Source organism: Vulpes vulpes, chromosome 15 (genome assembly GCF_048418805.1).
Source record: "Vulpes vulpes isolate BD-2025 chromosome 15, VulVul3, whole genome shotgun sequence".
Lineage (NCBI taxonomy): Eukaryota > Metazoa > Chordata > Mammalia > Carnivora > Canidae > Vulpes > Vulpes vulpes.
Window position 1 is genome coordinate 104773812 of NC_132794.1, and position 16933 is coordinate 104790744.

Here is a 16933-nt window from a genome sequence, read left to right on the forward strand (position 1 = left end):
CTTAAAAACACTGTGCCAGAATGGAAGAGGCAGTCACAGAAGATCACATCCTGTACAACTGCATTTACATGAAATACCCATAACAGGCAACTCTAGGGAGATGAAAAGCAATTAGTAGTTTCCAAGGGCTGGGAGTTAGGGGAGAAATGGAGAGTGAGTGCTAATGGGTATGGGATCTTCTTTTGGGGTGATGAAAACATTTGTAAAATTGATTCGTGATGGCTGCACAACCCCAAGATACACTAAGAGCCATTGGATTATAAGCTTTAAATGAGTGAAATGCATGGCATGTGAGTTATAGCTCAAAAATATTATTAGGAAGAAGAGGAGGTCAGCAATAAACCAGGCCTCAAAACAACAAAAGGCTGTAAAATCACATCCTAGGAGGAAAAGCTGAAAATACTAGCAGTAAAACAGAAAAACTCTAGGGAAGAAGCCATCTTCCCATATTTGAAAGGCTTGTACATGGAGAGGGAAGTCGATGACCATGTGGCCTTGAAGCAGACTCCGCTCCTCCGTCTGGACAGCTCACTCTCTGCCCACACCCCATAACTCCTATACACTTTTCACAGCTCAGCTCAACTGTTACCACAGGGATACTCTTTGGGAATCCTTCCCCCAACTTTGCTGTGCATTCTCCTAGATTCAGAGCACTCCATTTGTAATAACACATTTTTTAATTTAATCATTGGGTTATAGTCTGAGGATCTCACTAAATTACAAGCTCCATGAAGGGACCTGTTGGCTTCCATGTGCTGTTGCCTCCCTGGATCTTGCCACGGTTCCTGACATAGAAGAGGCAGTTAATAAGTATTGGTTGAATGAAAAGGTGAATAAGCCCTAACTGTTAGGAATTATAAACAGAGAGTGTAGGGAAGAATCTTCTGGAATCAGAGCTGCCAACAGGTGCAAAGCGCTGTGTTGAGTGCCCTCACACCTCCCGTTCAAGCATTTGGGGAACAAATGTGTTATCATTCCATGACTCCTTTGTGTCATGATTAAAGCACCAAAGAGATGGTCAGATGGAATTTCTTTCCTTTCTGTTTTAAAATCTCATAAATAGTCCATGTACTCCGGAAAAATCCTAAAAGGCAGGTAAGAAAAGGAAGTAAATCAAATCACCCATAATCTCCCTACAAGGGATGGCCACAGTTAGCACAACTGACCCTTGAACAACACAAGAGTTAGGGGTGCTGACCCCCAAAACTTGACTACTAATAGCCTACTGCTGATCAGAAGCCTTGGCAATAATATAAAGCCAATTAACACGTATCTTGTATACGTATTATAGACTGCATTCTTGCCAAAAAATAAGCTAGAGAAAATGTCACTAAGAAAATCATAAGGGAAAATACATTTACAGCACTGTCCTACATGTGCCAAGAATAAATCTGCATATAAGTAGACCTGCACAGTTCAAACCCAGGTGGTTCAAGGGTCAACTGTATATCCTTCTGGACATTGGCTGCATAGCATTTCATTATGTGGACAAATACTGCTTTCATTAGTATGGGATTATGTCAATCTTTGTACATTCCATAATGTTTAATCATAGCTCCTAGCTCAAATTTATTGGATATTTAATTAGCACCAGGCACTATGCTAAACATTTCATATGCATTCCTAAAACCCAATGAGGTGAATACTTACTATTATTCACATTTCATAGCAGAGATGGAAAAACTGGGGTTTAGAGAAATCACCTAACTTTGTCATGGCTATAGACCAGTGAATGGCAGAGCCAGATTCAGACACCAGTAATCTGACTCCAGACTCCAGGGAAGGTCTCACTGATGTTTGTTGAATGAATCACCGACTGGATGCATGAGTGAATGAGTGTGTGCTCAACTGCCCACACTGGGAAAAATTAAGCTTCTCTTAATCAGCTGGTTGATTCTTATCTGACAAATGCTCCAAATCTTATATCACTCATCTCTTCTTGGGTTACTCTATCTTAAGGCGAAAAATGGGGTCCACCTCCCACCAGCTATTGGAGAGACTCTTCCTCCAGGGAAGCCCCAATACCTTCTTGTATGAAGTCACCATGGAGCCACTGCGGGCAGAATACAGCCTGGGCCACTTCCAGCCACCTGCACCCACCCCCCCAATAGGCGCTGAAGCCGATGGGCCCCTGCGGCCGCTGGGCTGCTGCTGCGTCCATTCGTCCACTTCGAAGATGCGGTGCCACGTCCCGCTGGTACAGACGCTGCAAGCGCGGGTGCCACCGCCACCGCCAGTGCTGGTGCCACCGCCACTGTGCAAGTGCCACCAACACTGCCAGCGCCGGGCTCACCGCCTCTGCTGCTGTTGCCGCTGCGTCACTGGAACTACCATCCCATCAGCGCTGCAGGGGGCTGGAGGGGGCAGGCACGGGGCCAGGAGCTTTCTGGAACTGTTGGCTCCATCCCCAGTCAGTCTGAGGCAGATGAGGGACAGACTGAGAGACAGGACATCAAGGAGCCTTGAGAATTCCCCTCTCCTCCAAAGGCAGCTTTGCTAGGAAACGTCTGGGCATCTCCTGGGGGAGGACTTCTTCCCTCATGCAAACAGAATCCTAGAAAGCCCAACCCACTTTCCCCAGATGCCTCTAAAGACCAGGAGGGAGCAGGGTAGCCCAAGCTGGGACCTGCTTCCCAACCCTTCCCCTCCCACCTGCTTGAGGCTGACCATGCACCTTTGTCCCACTAACACAGAGGCTGACGGCCACCTTTGTGCCTCTCTCTTAAAATGCTGCAAGACCTCATGGTGTGCATTTGTGAGCTCAGCTTATGACCTGGCCCTATTTACCCTTCAGCCCTGTTTCTCAAATATACCATTTTTATTATTTGATCATATGTATATCTCCAAACCCTCTCAGAATAAAGCAGGAAGTTAGAAAAATGAAAGGAGATATGAGGAAGAGCATTGATAAAAATTTTTATACGCACATGTTGCAAAGGGAAGCTCATTTCTGACTTTGGTGTGTTTCATTAGGGATTTTCTTTTTTCCTGAAGATTTCAAACAAGCAGAAATTCTTGGCCAAATGACTTGGGAATTCCAGGTGAAAAGCAGGACTCTCTCGGGAAGCTTTCTGAACCTGAATTACAGAATTAAAAACTGTTCGCTCCCTGCTTTTTGTAGGCACACATTTAGAATGCTGCTGGGCATGGCTGATCCTGGGCAATGTTGGCATTTAGGGGCCTCCACCTTCCCTGACCCTCCACGGTCTTCAGCCCAGAACTCCCTCCTTAGAGAGCACCCAGATTCGCACCCTACGCTAGGTCGGCCATAACCAGCAAATACATGTCAAGGCTTTACTGCTGTCTCTCCATGCTTCCCAGTAAGAAGAATCACAGAACTGCAAAGGGCCACCTACATAACCGACGGGACCCAGTATACAATGAAAATGCAGGAGCCCTCTTTCAAGTTATAGAGAATTTCATAACGGTAACATCCGAGCATTAAAACAAGCCCAGGGCCTGTGCGACTACAGGGGCACGGGTCCAAGCTGGCCCTTCCTACCCAAAGGAATGTAATGATACACCAAGGACACTCAGATGCATAGCTTAGAAAACTAGTTTATATATATCTGCAAAGCCCTATTTTTAATGGAAAAACACTAAAAATTGGAGATTTTTTTTTTTAATTTTAAACTTCAGATACACCATTCCTGCAGAAGTGCTAGTTGATTCAGCTCTGTAATTAGGGCTCTTTTGGTTAAAAGCATGAGAGACTGTCTTAACTTTCACCCTGCTTCCCTCCAAGGCTTTATACCCTGAAAGCATTTTGTATATTAAGGCAGAAGCTTGCAGCAATTAACAAGATGCTGGATGCCATAGCAAGACTGGAAAGGGTCAGATCCCCATGGATCCAAGTGGTTCTCAAAGGATAGACAGGATCTGGCCAGGCCAAGAGGAACGATTCCAGAAAGGGAGCAAAGGAGCAGAGAGAGAAGCAAACGGCATGACTGGTCAGAGGCAGGAAGAGGGTCAACAGGACATCGAGGAGGGCCCACCCAGGGCCACTGAATTACTTTAGAAAGGCAGTAAGAACCTAACAGCTTGTAAAGTTTTAGAGTCTGTTTTTAAAACCAGGTTTTCATGCTTATGGTGGGTAAAAATAAACATGACAAAAGGGCACTTGTATATAAATAACACATGAACTTTTTTCCCTCTATAAGCAGGCAATAGTGTGAGCATAGAATCCATAAAAGAATTTTTTGCCCTTGAGCTGGCTATTACTGAATCTTCACCCAACTTGCCAGATCTCACATGTGCCTCTTAGCTCTAACAGAGTTTTGGGGTTTTGTGCCAAGGCTACTCTCTGTGCTGAGTCTTAGTCAGTATTGCCCTTTGCATAACACACAGCACCTTCCAGGAGGCTCTGAGCTCACATGCAGCAGAGAATGAGACCCATGCTCCCCATTGCTAAAAATGCTTAGCATTTTAAAAATGAGAAGTCTTAATGGTGAAGAAAGGCGTTTGGACAATGTAGGACTCATCTCTATACCTGGGACAATGCATAGCAAAAAAAAAAAAAAATCACAAAACGTTCTTTTACCTAGACATCTGCCTCCTCTGATAACCATCTGGCTTAAATATAATGACACCCAGGGCAGAACCTGGAGCGCTTCAAGGTCTATCTTTAGGAGTACCCAGGCCAAGGTACATGCTGCCTCACCCGTGCTACAAGATAACTAGGTTAACACAGACCATAAACTCACCATCCAAAGCCAGAGAGATCGGAATTCATCTTATTCCTCCCAACTGAGACTGATTCTCCTTCTCCTTGCCTCTCACTGTCTTTATATACACACACATGTCTGCTTAGTGAAGTATAAATACCTACATATACATATATGTATCTTGTGTATATAACTATATACTTATGTATGTAAACTATGTATGGAGTGTGCATTTATATGTGTATATAAAAGACATATATAGCGAAAATAAGAGAGGCAGGGAGAGAGAATCACACATACATACATATAAATATGTAGTACAATTCAATTCCCTTTAATTTCATTAAATTCAACCAACATTTAGAGTTTCTGCCATGTGCCGCCCTATAGAAGAGTGTCACCAACCCCTGTGAGCTCACCATCTAGAGGAGAGACAAACTAAACCCAAACAAAAGCTTGGCGGCTGGCGGCCTCTTACAATGGGGGAGGGGGGGGGGGCAGCATAATTTGGTGGTTCTAGATCAGGCGTGGTTATTACGTGTGCTTGAATCATGCCGACTGGACTCAGGCCCCGCTCCACCACTTTCAAGTTGTGTGACCTTCAACATGCAACTTGAGCCACGGTGTCCTCATCAGTAGAATGAGCATCAATAACAGTGTCTTCTTCACAGGGCAGTGAGGAATTAACGATATAACCAGTGAAACCACTTAAACTGGCACACAGAAGGTATTCAATAAAAGGGAGCTTTTATTATTACAGTTTTTATTCTTACTGAGAAGAATGTGAGGTTGTGCAGGTGGGGTGCAAAAGAAAACAAGGTCGATCTAACTTGGGGGTGTCAGGAGAAGCTTCAGGGAGGAGGTGGTGTGAGGAATAGGTTTTGGTCAGGGGGGACAATAGGGAGAGAAGGCATTCCAAGGTGAAATAGGAGTTTGTTCAAAGACCCTGAGGCATGAAATATCCTGGAATATCCTGAGTACTGCTGGCAGATCAGCACAGCAGAGTAAGGGTTCAAAGTCAAAGAGAAGCCAGAATCAGATCTGGAAGGACCACCAGAAAGCCCCAAGCAATGGAATAATGAAATCAGATTTGCTTTCAGAAAGATTTAGGTAATATCCAACTGAACGTGATTTCGCCATTGTGAGGACCAGCTATCACAAACACCACCGGAGTACATATGCACCACAAAACAGAGGACTTAACTGTCATTTATATGTTCTTTCCTCTGTTCACAAGTCTTCAAGGGTATTTTTTTGTTGCTTTGTTTCAGTTGTAGTAAATGATCGGTTTACTTTTTCCATGCTGGTTTCATTGCTGCAGAATATTTTACCACTAATATCTTACAGAATGATTTTTAAATACTCATCTTCCTAACCACAAGGAGGGTCTTCATTGACCACTTCTTAGCATTCGTTAAGATCCAGACAGTAAATCATTTGCCCTCAAAGCAGGCAGACAGCCATCACAGGTGGTGGTTTGGGTCTGGGAGATGGAGGTGGATGTGGGAGGCAGAGCCACGATCCAGGGTCAATACTGGAACTAGAAGCAAAATCATATCCACGGATAAGAACAGTATGAATGAACCAGGAAGGTCACTTCCAAAGAAAAAGAAAAGAACATGTGCCATGGCACCGAAGGGAGAGACGAGAATGCAAAGTGGATCTTTTAAGCACATCCAGTGACCAAGGAGGTCCCTGGAGGGAAAAATTGGAGACGGGCAATTGAACCATCTGAATGTGTCTAGATTCATTTGCTCACATATCATTCATGAGGTCAGCCTATGAGTCAATTGTATTAATTCTCTTTGTTCACATATGTCCTGGGTATGGAGAGAACACCGTGATGCCGCAGGACTGCACATACTTTCCAACCATGAAGGACTCAGGGCAGCAGAAAGGGAATTCACTGCGAGCGGGCACCTGATATGTACCAGGTATTGTCCTAGATGTGCCTCTATATGCTGGCTCATTTAATCTCCATTCTACGCTGCTGATAAAAATCAACAGATGTGAACAGTCTATTTTCTGGCCCCATTTTCATTGTCATCTCATAGCCGAGATAACAGAGGTGGTAGGTGGGACAGAGAGCTGAAAACTGCAAATTTCAGACACCTAACACTTTATCTCCCTCCTCCTCCCCAAAACTAACCTCTTTGGGTCTGGTCTTAAGTTTTTCATAAAAGGAACATTGCCTTTTCTCAATTCATTTTTTCCCCTTTGAATTAGCAAGTGGGGCCCCCAAATGCTGACACATTAAATCCTGCCAGTCCCTGTCAGACAGACCACTAACATGCTCAGCATGTGTGTGTGTGTGTGTGTGTGTGTGTGTGCCCAAGCATGGATGTGTCCAATTCAGGACAAACGGGGAGTGGTGTCATCCCCACAGGACCTACCAGTGTGTCAAATCCAAATTCTACACTCAGATGTCCTTTCAGTGCTATGGGAGGTGCTGGCTGCTGCAGCTTAAGTTGTTAAAAAAATAAATCTAAAAAATAACAAAAAATAAAATAGTTGTATTAACCTCTCACGTGGCATTCCAGCTTAGCATGTATTTAGTGGTCAACTGAGAAACTCAAAGAGCATTGTGGGAATAATCAAAGTAGTGTGAAAAAGAGCAGGATCTCTATCAATTGCTCTCTGTTTTTCAAACATTTCTCTCTTGAAAGATCAAATAAGCAATAACCTGTTTGTTGAACACCTACTATGTGACAGGTACTCTGTATCCAGCTGCACATCAGAGGATTTCTTCTTCATCACTGGCTGCCCTTTAAAACATTCAAAGCATTGATCAGGATGCTTTAGCTGTTTTCTTGTCAAGCAAGTGTATTATTATGAGCGTCTTCAGAGGCTTAACACTCTGATGGCTATGCAGAGCTTTCTGGGGCCTTTTTGGTCTGTTCTGTTTTCTTCCTACTGTTGTTTTTGTATGTGGTTTTTTTGTTTTGTTTTTTTTTTACTTAAAACTTTCCTTTTCCTACTTTCCGATTTTAGGGAGGAAAAAAAAAAAAAAAACCTCGCATCTGGGGCCTGAGACCACTTGAAATGTCTGGGCCGGGGATTGCTAATGACCTCCCAGAGATAACCCAAATTGCTGATTTAGCAAAGCCCATTCTTGACCTTGACACAAGACAAGACAGGCAAAGGGAGAGGACTTGCCAGGCAGCCGTGAAAGAAGACGGATCATGGAAGCGCTCAGATCTCCCCAGGCCCCCTCCCCCATTCAGCAAACACCTGGCTGAGTTGGAAAACATGACCGGTCCAACCTTCCTATTGGCACCAATTGAAGCTGTCAGCTCTCGGCTTGTCACCAGTTGCACTGGGAGGCCCCGGACAGCCACAAGAGCCCTAATTAGGCAGAAATGACACTTCTACAACTGACCTGCCAGGACCTTTGGCAAACCATTTAACATCATTAGTTAACATTTTTAAAAAGTGTGAATGTAAATGAACAGCCAGTGGCTTTCAATGGAGTTTGTCGGTGGCATCCCCCCCTCCATCCCCCCCCCCCCCCCCAGCTCACTCTTTCTCTTTTTACATGAATAGTCCACTTGTTTCCTCCAGAATTGGAGGGAGGCGCTGGGGAAGAAGGAAGAGGACTGGTCCTCTGCGGGGAGAGACATGTTAAAGCATAAACAAGCTTGGAGGATCGAGAGACCATCTCTTCCAGCCTCAGCATAGGCCTGAACACGCACAAGCCCCCAGCAAGGCAGGGCAGGGTGGGGACAGGAGTGAGCTCAGCCAGGTCCCTCTCCTGGAGCTGGGCCTGTGAGTGTAGATGTCAACCATCGCCCATTCCGGGCTTCGAGGAGCTGGGAAACAATCTCATTTCCCAGACTCAAGGGTGCTTCTGAAATATTCTTTCTCTGGTACCTCTTCCCACTCACTCGTTAGCACTCGGAATAAGCAGATGTTCCTGCAATGATTTAGCAAATATCTTGTGTGTGCTTCAGTCTCACTGTACCTCGTCCTTCTCCAAAGGAATGAAATCTCAGGGTTGGGGGTGGCGGGGTGAGGACTTCCCCGATGCTAAGGTTGGTACTTACGCAAATCAGTTTGTTTCCTACCTGAAGCTGGTATTTCCCACCTGGAATCACACTTCATTTTGCTCTTTGCTGTACACCCACAGAGTCCGTACATGCCGACACTGTCCATCTGTAGGAGGGGAAAAGAGTTTCACTGTGAAAATGTCACTGTGTCCATCTGTTAATGAGCTGCTCCAAAGTGTGTGTGTGTGTGTGTGTGTGTGTGTGTGTGTGTGTGCTGGGTAACAGCTGGATGAGGCCTCACAGAGTAGAAGGGAAGCAAAGGCACAGGTGGGCAGCACACGGGCTGGGTTCCTGGAGGGCCTCTGCACTTACCACCTACTGGTTGTGTGGCCCTGGACAAGGGGGGTGGCCCTGGTGCTCTCATCTGTAAGACAGAGATAATGCCTCAGTACCTCCTGTGAGGAAAACAGAGTAGATGGAAATACCATGTGAACCGGCGAGCCCCACGTAAAAGTAAGGATTTCCAGACATTTTAGAGCTGCCAAAATTGAGGCGCTATACCAGGTCCCCAGCTTAGTGAGAATCTGCCGTCTTGCTCCTCAAGGCGAGCTGGACAAAGCCACTCCACCACCACCGGCACATCCCAGGTCCCCCCCCTTCACCTCCACTCCCGCTCATTCTCCCAGGGGCTGTAAGTACCACAAAGGAAAGTGCAGGGGTGCAAGACGAACTCCTAAAACCCACGGTCATGGGAGCCCCTTGGCCTCTCTGCTGGATCCTCAGCAGTAGGAGAGGGGAAGCACGTTTGTCTACCTCTGCATTTTCAGAAGCCCCGAGGACAGTCGTGGGGACGATGCCCCACAAAGGTTTGCTGCGTCCAGATGCAGTGCAGGGGGGTGGGGGTGGTGGGGGGATGTGTGCTTTACGAAGGCAGCCCAGACCCCAAATCCGGAGAGCTGGGCTTGCCCCTGAATTAGAGAAACGAGCGAGAGCGAGGGCAGCCCGGGGCGGCTCAGGGGCTTAGCGCCACCTTCAGCCCGGGGCGTGATCCTGGAGACCTGGGTTCGAGTCCTGCGGCGGGCTCCCTGCGAGGAGCCTGCTTCTCCCTCTGCCTGTGTCTCTGCCTCTCTCTCTCTCTCTCTCTGTGTGTGTCTCATGAATAAATAAATATAATCTTTAAAAAAAAAAAAAAAGAAAAGAAACGAGTGAAACCAGGCCGAAGGCTGCATGGGGGTGGCGGAGGCCTGCTAGGGAGCCACGAGGCGCACACACACACAGAGGGAGAGAGAGAGAGAGAGAAGCAAAAGCAAACAATCTTCGTTTGGGGCAGAAAGAGAGAGAAAATACCGGGAAACGTCCTTAATAACAGTAAATGGGAAAGGGAGAGAAGAGCTCCTCCGTGATGGAGTATTTAGTGCTTTTAAGCTAAATACCTCCGCATATTAAGCAAATAGGGAAAAGCCAGCTAGAAGGTGTCAGCAAATTGAACCGAACGGCGCTCGGAGCGCTCAGAAAGCCGATAGGAGGTGTCTGGGTTTGACCCCTTTCCCCATCACATGCCTGGTCGGCGCCCGCTTGTTTGGCGTTGCCTCTCCTCTCCAGCTGCGGAGCTTATTGAAAAGCTCTTGCTCCCCGCCTGGTTTTGGCACATTTTCTGCAGGTGCCTCCTACTGCGGCCACAATGGGCTGCGAGGGAGGTTCAGACCTGTCAACAGCTCCGGGGGCGGGGGCGGCGGCGGCGGCGGCGGCGGCGGCGGCGGCCGGGCCTCGGTCTTAAAGGGCCAGTGACACCGCGCGCCGCCGCCCCTCCCCCCCCCCCCCCCCCCCCCCCCCGGAGCCCGCGGCGCCCGCACCTGCTAATGAGATGAATCCCTTCTCCCGCTCGCTCTTTCTCCCTCTAATGATTTCACTTGATCGCTTTCGCTCCTTCCTGGACAGGGAATCGCTCCGTTGAAAATATAAAGTAATTGCCTGGAAAACACTGCTCCGCCACCACCGCTCCCTTGCCTGGCTGAAAATGTCACAGCAATTGAAAAGCTCTTAGCCCCGGTTCCGGAGCGAGGTGGCTCAAGGGGACGGTCTTTGCAGAGGTCTCCGGGCGCCCGCGGGTCCCCCCGAGAGCCGCAAGTCCTCCCGGGCGCCTAATTGATTTTGAGGACTGAGCCTTTTCCCTCCAGCAGCACGGTATGATTTTGTGGGCGACTGTGGACAATGAACCAAACTAAACTAAAAACTCCCTTCGAACCCTAGAATCAGATGGAGCTCGTCCAGAGGATAGACTTTATTTTTCTTTAATTGCCCTGCCATTCTTTTCTCAGAAGCCCTGGAATTCGGAGGGATGGCTACATGGGTCAAGTGTGATTTAGGAGAGAAGAGCGGCCTGGTTCCCATCATAGAAAAAGAAGGTATCTTTGTCTAGAAGGGAGTGGGGGCCTTGGTCCTGCAAAGTCCAATCGATGCTCTAATTGTCTAAGATGTGCTGATTTCTTTCTCCTTTTCGGGTCTGTCACTTGGCGGCAGCAGTGACACACTGTGGGAATGGGGACCACACACTTGAGTTTTCATAAATACTTTATTAGTCATCGCCACGCCAACGTGGGGAGTAAATTCACCTGGAGGAGAAAAAAAAAAAAAAAACAACACTTTGTCGTAGGCATGAACCTGCCAGCAAAATAAACAGTGGTTGGTGACGGTTTCAGTTTCCTCTGACAGGTGAAAGCCTAAGTCTGCATCTGAATAAGAGAGAGAGAGACTTTTTTTTTTTTTTCTTTTTCAGTTTAATTGGTGAGAAGCACCACTTGCTAAATGAGATGCTGGCGTGTTACTAGTTCCGGGAACAAAGCTGCAGGTGAATCACCTTCCAGCCAGATGAACCATGAATATTTTTCGTAGCTGATGAAGTAAGGGCAGTGGACATGCTTATTACTGCACTTTATAAGGAGGCGAAAACATCTGCCTCCTTACTCCACAAACTGGAGTATAGAGAACCACAGCTACAAAAAGGCCACTGAAAATTATAAATCTGAAGAAAGCCATAGAACTTTTTACAGCTAACCCTCTGAGAGGCCATGGTACAAGTTCCACAACTGTAAACAGGGGCAGCACTTTTTCCTTGGAATTTAGGAATTTGGGACTGTAGATTTTTAAATCTTGTAATATTGTCAGAATATGCCTGACATTCAGTTGGGGCAATTACACATATTATACCAAAATAACCATGTATCATAAAGGGTATTCTTCCTTTATCCATAATGAAGAGAATTTTTAAAAATCTTTAAGTCCATTAAATAAATTGATTCCTGAATAGAAGAATTACGTTGACAGCTTTTCAGCAGCAACTAAAGGTTTTTCTATCTGATTATATGAAGATGTGTGTGTGTCTGTGTGTGTGTGTGTAAAAGGAGGGCATGGAACTAAATGACCCAAAAGTCATGGCTGGCTCTATGATTTTTTTTTTTTATCTATAAAGATGATTCCTACAATGGAAACAAATAAGCAGTAAATATGACCACAGAGCTATTTCTAACAGCTTTGCCTATTAGACAGGCGGTCAAGACAGAGTAAGAATGGGTTAAGTCCCTGCAGCCACAACCGAGGAGCCTGGATCCTCTAGGGCTAGAATCCCAAACCCCCTTGCAAAAGATGGCCCAGGAGGCAGGAATGTGGGGAAGGTGGTGGCCTGCTGCTGGTGCTCAGGCTGCTGTCCTCCGCATGAACTCCCAGAGTGAGACTGGGTGGACGGTGTGAACACCGTTTCACCATATTTCTGGAGGGGGGAGAAAGAACATATGAAGGGGACAAAAACAGGTCAACAAAGCAGGCGGTCAGTGGAACCAGCGTCAAAGCTGACAGCAGCCCCAGGACTGGTTTCGCTTCTACATCCTCCTTTTTCATGTATCCGTACGTGATGTAAAAGGTCTGGATAGAATTCCAAAGTTCAGAGACAACAAAATGGGGATTCACATCTCATTGCTCACGTGGGTCCTTGCTGCACATTTGAAACCACCTGACTCCACAAGGTAGAAATTAATTAGCTTTGGGTTACGTGCATTTGACCTTCACACTAAATAGGGTTTGTCAAGATGTTGGGCATGTGTTTAAAAATAAAAGACTATATTTTAAAACGCTGCATCATGTCTGTGTCTGCACACCTGACTGATGATATGTTCACACGGCAATGAGAGTTATATCCCAAGGCTAAAATATGTTTGTTCTCTAGGGTAAAAGCTAACATTCTTCATAATCAGGTCCTGTATATTTACCTATGTAGTGAGAGCCACAGGTATTTCAGCCTGAGCCCTTTATTTGTTTAGTGTTTACACCTGCTACTGACATGCATCCACTGAAATGTTAAGATCCTTTATACTCAAATAAAAAGTTCACATCAAGCTGATGGACAATAAATAGTACCTGTTGCGATGTTTGTATTCCAGCTGTAAGGTGCACTTCCTTCCCAGTTAGAAAATGATGTCAGTTTAAAATCTGCTTTATAGCTCCTGAATTAACATAGAACCACTGGCTAAGGGAAGAAAAAGATTTTGCTATCTCATTCCTCGGCAGAATGCACGGGCTCATCCTAAATCAACACTGCACCTACAGTGTTTGTGATGCCGCCAGACAACACCGAAGCTATGTGAGCACAGACTTCGCCCCCCACCCCCACGAGGAGCTTGGTTCTATTTTGTTTCTTACAATTTTCTTAGAATTACATGCTGCCAAGTTGCCTTGTCTTTCAACAGTCAGAATGCACTAAGTAGCCAAAGAAGCGTTACCATACGGTTTCTCTCCAGTTTGTGTGATGCAGGATCACAGCCCCTTTCTTCCAATCCAAGCCTTCCAGAGTCCAGCTTATTTTAAAATATCCAACTGAGACAGATGCCCTTGAGTAATCAACGCACGTAAGACCAACCCAAAGGACTAGTTGTAGACACCAACCATTAAAAACCTTACGTTTTTACCTACGTATCTTGTGAAAAATAGACGAGATAGGCTGGTGTGAGGTGTATATCCTGCAGTCTAAATTTGGAGAGTGAGGGGGAGTTGCTCATAACCACAGTAATCACAGGGGCTGATCCTGATGTGGCAGCTGAGCCTTCACCCCAGAGAGCAGAGATGCATGTATGTGACATTTTCTGATCCACCAGCCAGAGCCAAATTTTGTGCCAAGTAGCATCACGTTTGTTTCTTAGCACTAGGGCTTGGAAAGAGTGTGAAAAGTTCAAGGCACACCCCTAGTGGGTTAGAACCAAACCCAGACAACATACACAAGGGAAGGTAAAAATGATTATTTTTAGTTAAAAAAAAAAACACGTGGTGATTTCTTCTATTCTCATATAACAAATAATACTTGGACATAAAGTCTATTGCAAAAACAAATGAAAAGATCTTTAAATTGTCAATGCCTCATTTTGATTGCATTTCTTGCTTTTACAGATTTATAACTGTCTCAAGAAGCCTATTTTATTTCCAACAATAGCTGCTTTATAAGAAATATACAAAAAAAATATTAACTGACCGTACATTTTTCCTGCTATGGCCTTAGTTAAGAATTCAGAATGCCTGGATTTTCAGGAAAGTAATAAATAATGATACAAGGGAAAATATACATCTTAAAGCTTATAAACTGATAGCCACACATTTTTAATTGATCCAAACATCATACTTTAAGAGTTGTTTTTTGTCCTTATTCTACAAAACGTAGTCTTTGATTCTTGCCTTCTAAAAGACAGTCTTTGATGTTGTATCCTCAAAATCAACACAGGAGCCTAACTTTCCCCCCTTGTATACCATCAGCTTTGCTATCAAGAAAGAAGAAAGCAACTTGTTTAATGATGAGACCACCAAAGTTTAGGTCAGACCCACAAGTTAATAAAAGTTCCAACAACTGTTGGCATGGAAGAATTTTTACATCCAAAAGAAATCTGTTACTAGTGCTCTCAAACAGGAAGTCTACCTTTAATACTGTAGAAGTAGAAGACTTCTCTAGAAGGCACAGAGACTTCATGTTAACTGAGAGGCTCTTGCTGTGAAATTCTCTACCTTGTGAGTTCGTTACACGGTCCTCTCTACTTTCAAATTCCCATAGTGGTTCTAATGCTAGAGTGCAAATATTTGGCCATGAACTTTGGGATAGAAGGTTACCTACAATGGTGCAGGGATATTTTAAATTACCCGGTTGTTCATAAATCAACTCAGATTTTTACAACAGTCTAACAGCAGCTGTTGTGCAAGGGCTCCTCCTCCTGGGAGTCTGGCCAGTTCTGACAAGGGCAGTGGCAGAGACTGGATCCTTGGTGACCCATGTTGCTTTCTTTGGCCGTATCTCTATACACACAAAAAGAAAAGAAGGCCAGGGCAGGCACCCAGATACTTCTATTCCAACCTCACTTTGCCTCAATTTTTTATTTCACACGGAAGTGCCTTCACACAGAATCATTCTCATACCCAGCACTCTTAATTCCTGAGCATGACTGTGTTAGATTCTCTCGTGCTTTCCTTTTCCTATCCCCAAACTGTAGCATTTAAAGATGGTTATGCTGACTGTAGCCCAAGAAGAAGACAGGCATCATTAAAAATATGTTAAAATTATTTCCACATTAGAAATAACATTTTAGCCTTTCATCCTGACCACATCTCTCCTTAAGTGTTAATGAAAACATTTTTCTGAGAAACTAATTCTGATCATTACTTCTTTAACTTCTACAGTATCCACTTCAAGTTTTGAATGTACAATCACAAAATATAATAATGGTATTTAACTAAAAACAGGATCCACTGTCCCTTGTTAACATACAATGCTGTGTATTTTTTTTTAATTACACAGAAGCTTAACACATTAGACTGGCATTAGAGATGCATTCACAAATGTCACCTTAAATAATTAAATAATTTTGGGCCCCAATGATAGTAACTTACATATAATTGTCACATATAAAAGTGATGCAATTAAATCAAATCAATACTGAGAAATTTGCCTAAAATGCTTTTGCTAAAAATTCCTGGGAATTTCCTCCCCAAAATTACTCCCCCCAAAGAAATAAGCCTCATCTACATCTATGACTACAATTTTTTTTAAATTACTCCCGCAAAAGAAATCATTCCCGTCTGCATCTATGACTACAACTTTTTTTTAATTTTAAAAGATTTTATTTCAAGGAATAAAAATTCTCAGATGTCTGAAGCAGGACCCAAAAAAAGGCAAATCAAGGAAGAAAAAGAAAACAAATATGACTCTACATTTTGTCAACAACAAATATCAAAGGTCAAGTCCTAAATTTTTGACAACTGAATTTTTTAAATCCCTCAAATAATATTTGATGTTTAACATGACCATAAGATTCATGACCAGGCCCATAGAAATCATCAGTTAGAAAGGCACAGAGTGTTTTGATTTCACTAATAAGAAATAGATAATTCCCCTTAAGCAGATTAACTTAAAGTACATTTTCAGGGAAGCTAAAATCCCCTTCAATCAAGTTCTTAAGTTTAATTACAAAAGTCAAACAATTTATTGGCTCTCATTCAAGCGCAACAACAAAATAGTTGGGCACACCACTCTCAGGGCCAGGAAACAAACCAGATCAATGTTTGCAGCAGTTACAGAGAAAACATTTTCAGCTATAACTTGATAAAACATCTAACTGGTCCTCTTAACTGAGATTTCTCCTCTTTTTCTTCTTTGCTGCCCCCTCTGTGGGAAAGATGTTTAACGTTTTCTTCATTCACAATAAACACAATTACGATATTTATTTTGCTACTTTTATATTAAGAGAAGAAGTACAAATTAGAAAGCCTGGCCTTTGTAGGATATTTCATATGTGTTCATTTTGCTTTATTAACCCCATAATTATGTCACAGAAATCCTCTTAGGTTGTATCTACTTCTACAAAGTTAGAAAAGTATCTATTTTAAAATGGCAAAATAGCTTGCTTTAAAGAATTTCTTTTGCCTGATTTTCCCCCTTTCTTTTTAATGTCTAAACTCACTGGATAACTGCCCTACTTCCAGTTTCATTCTGCCTATATAGAAACTGTGTGTCTATATCCTGAAAAATGCCAATTAAACTGCCAGCAATAGCATCTCCCACAGTATCTTTTGGTCTTCAGTGTCAAAGCCCTCTGAACAAATGACCGGAAGGCTAGATCTAAAACAGCCTTTGACAGGATGCCAGCTTTGAGCACTCACATTACAACCACGGCTCCGGCTTTCTGCTTTCTTTGGGAAACAAGAGAGAAATAATGCATCAACTATATAATTTTGCACAAATGGTAAAGGTTAAAACAA

The 16933-nt window shown here is 44.1% G+C and overlaps 1 protein-coding gene across 5 annotated transcripts in view; it reads right to left on the reverse strand.

Annotated features, from left to right (window-relative positions):
* HSPA12A (heat shock protein family A (Hsp70) member 12A) overlaps positions 1-16933 on the reverse strand; it is a 161126-nt gene that overhangs the window by 137958 nt on the left and 6235 nt on the right. Inside the window, exons 1-2 of one of the 5 annotated variants that reach the window (XM_072740192.1) lie at positions 10504-11113; positions 8729-8816 (exon numbers count right to left, since the gene is read on the reverse strand). The exons of 1 other annotated variant lie outside the window; for it this stretch is intronic. In XM_072740192.1, the coding sequence (XP_072596293.1) occupies positions 8729-8816 (88 nt within the window). In that variant the 5' untranslated portion in view covers positions 10504-11113. Of the gene's footprint in view, positions 1-8728; positions 8817-9022; positions 9070-10210; positions 10434-10503; positions 11114-16933 lie in introns of those variants that run through there. 3 more of the 5 variants (XM_025994044.2, XM_025994055.2, XM_025994036.2) reach the window with 3 other exon arrangements.